The 2,299-nt window shown below is 47.0% G+C and overlaps 1 protein-coding gene across 1 annotated transcript; it reads left to right on the top strand.

Moving 5' to 3' along the window:
• The first annotated feature begins 218 nt into the window (after window positions 1-218).
• On the top strand, window positions 219-1,806 carry LOC145089980 (uncharacterized). Its single transcript, XM_079028347.1, has 3 exons — window positions 219-604; window positions 693-1,422; window positions 1,732-1,806. Exons 1-3 carry the CDS (start codon window positions 219-221, stop codon window positions 1,804-1,806), a joined length of 1,191 nt encoding a protein of 396 aa, XP_078884473.1.
• The last annotated feature ends 493 nt before the right edge of the window (window positions 1,807-2,299 follow it).

The raw sequence follows: 2,299 nt of genomic DNA, 5'->3' as shown, positions 1-2,299 counted from the left end.
ACTTCGAGAAGTTCAACAAGTATAGCCCTCCTCTTTGGAATGGTGAATCCGACCCAGTTGCTACTAAGCCCTGGGTGTCAGATGTTGAGGGCGCCTTCATAAGTGTTGGGTGTACGGACTAGTACAAAGCAGTGATCGCCATGAATCAGCTGTGAAAAAGGGGAAAGACATAGTGGAACACCATCACCGCTCTATTGAACGAAGACGAAGTGAGGGCCATGTCTTGGGCCCAATTTGTGGAGAGGTTCGAGGCACAATATGTGCCTAAGGTGGAGCAGCAGCGGATGCAGCAAGAGTTCATGGCCTTACAGCAGACTACCGAATCCGTTAGTGACCTGAACGCCAAGTTCTTGGAGATGCTATCTTTTTGCCCCTCGTTTGCTGGGAACGAGGCCTGGTTAATCAGCCGGTACACGGCCATCCTACGTATCGAGATTCAGGAATTCGTTAGCATGCAGGAGTTCTCGACTTTATCTGCGATCATGAATGTAGCGAGGAGGAGGGAAATCGAGTTGCAGACCCAGTCCAAGAGGAAGGCCAATGACACCTCTTCCAAGACATCCAGAGATGCCCAGAAAACGCAAAAGCAGGGTAGTAAGTCAAGGTATGAGTATAGGACGTCTTCAGGGCGAGAAAAATATGTTGATATGCTACAACTGCAAAAAGCCAGGGCATCATTGGAAGAATTGTAGGGATCCCCCTGCGAGTGCAGTACCTCATATTACTTCTGCAGTTCCCGTCTGCTATCACTGCAACGAGACGGGACACAAGAAGCCTGAATGCCCGAAGTTGAAGACTGGTAAAGGAGACAGGGGTACAAATCCTGCAATTGCATCATCCTCTAAGGGAACCACTATGGTGACACGAGGTCGTGCTCACCAGATGATTGTGGAGGAGCCGATGATTACAACGATAGTGGCAGACACTTATTTGCTAGATTCCAAGCCCGATGTTGTTATGTTTGATAGCGGTGCTACCCATTCTTTTGTATCTCACACGTTTATTAATCGTTTGGGGCGTAGTATCGGAAAATTGGCTCACCCAATGGTTGTCGATGTTGTCGACAACCGTACTATTTATGTCACCGATGTTTATCGGGGTTACACTCTCGAGTTTTCTGGAGTTGAATTCCCCATTGATCTTATCCCTATTGCGATGCGAGAGCTCCGCGTTATCGTAGGCATGGATTGGCATGATGCGTTTGATGCGGAAATCCACTGTCGTAAGAAGCAAGTTCGTGTTCGAAACCCTAGAGGTGGAGAACTTATTATTCAGGGGGACATTCCCCGCCTGGCTATGGCTTCTTGCTCTTCTGCTATAGCACTAGACGACGTTCCTATCGTTTCCGACTTCAGCGATGTCTTTTTGGAGGAACTCCCTGGCTTGCCACCTATTCGGAAAGTGGAGTTTCGCATTGATTTGGTGCTAGGTGCGACTCCGGTAGCGAAATCTCCTTACCGCTTGGCACCACCTGAAATGAAAGAGCTCCAAGATCAACTTCAAGAACTAAGTGATAAAGGGTTTATACGGCTAAGCTGCTCGCCTTGGGGTGCTCCTATTCTCTTTGTGAAGAAGAAAGATGGATCCCAGCGAATGTGTATTGATTATAGGGAGCTAAACAAGCGCACGATAAAGAATAGGTACCCGTTGCCACGTATTGACGATCTTTTCGATCAGCTTCAGGGAGCATCTTGGTTTTCCAAAATTGATTTACGTTACGGTTACCATCAGATGCGGGTTCGTGAAGAAGACATTGAGAAAACAGCATTCCGTACTCACCCTCTGACATTGAGAAAACGGAATTAAGGTCGATCAAGCCAAGGTTAATGCGGTTAAACAATGGAAGATTCCAAAAACACCTTCTGAAATTCGCAGTTTCTTGGGTTTAGCCAGTTATTACCGGAGGTTCATTGAAAATTTCTCTAAAATCGCCTTACCACTCACCCGATTGACCATGAAATCAATGAATTTCGTTTGGGGCCCGGAGCAGCAGCTGGCATTTGATGAGCTAAGGAAACGATTGGGTGATGCTCCGATTTTGGCCTTACCTGATGGGGTTGAGGATATGGTGGTTTACTGTGATGCATCGCTTCAGGGTCTTGGTGCCGTGTTAATGCAACGAGATAGGGTGATAGCCTATGCCTCCCGATAGCTGAAAGCCCACGAACGAAACTACCCCACTCATGATTTGGAGCTTGGGGCTGTTGTTTTCGCTCTTAAAATTTGGAGACACTATCTCTATGGAGTGAAGTTTATCATATACACTGACCATAAGAGTCTGAAATATTTGTTCGAGCAG

Source organism: Lactuca serriola, chromosome 2 (assembly GCF_051521515.1).
Source record: "Lactuca serriola cultivar US96UC23 chromosome 2, Lser_US96UC23_V15, whole genome shotgun sequence".
Taxonomy (NCBI): Eukaryota; Viridiplantae; Streptophyta; class Magnoliopsida; order Asterales; family Asteraceae; genus Lactuca; species Lactuca serriola.
Note: the sequence above shows the minus strand (reverse complement) of the source record. Positions and strands in the feature narration are given on the sequence as shown.

Bases quoted from the DNA above. Each gene is read 5' to 3' on its own strand.
- LOC145089980 (XM_079028347.1), top strand. From the start codon at position 219: ATGTCTTGGGCCCAATTTGTGGAGAGGTTCGAGGCACAATATGTGCCT. The intron at 605-692 runs GTATGAGTATAG...GAAGAATTGTAG, and splicing joins AAGCAGGGTAGTAAGTCAAG to GGATCCCCCTGCGAGTGCAG. The intron at 1,423-1,731 runs GTGCTAGGTGCG...GGTTACCATCAG, and splicing joins TGGAGTTTCGCATTGATTTG to ATGCGGGTTCGTGAAGAAGA.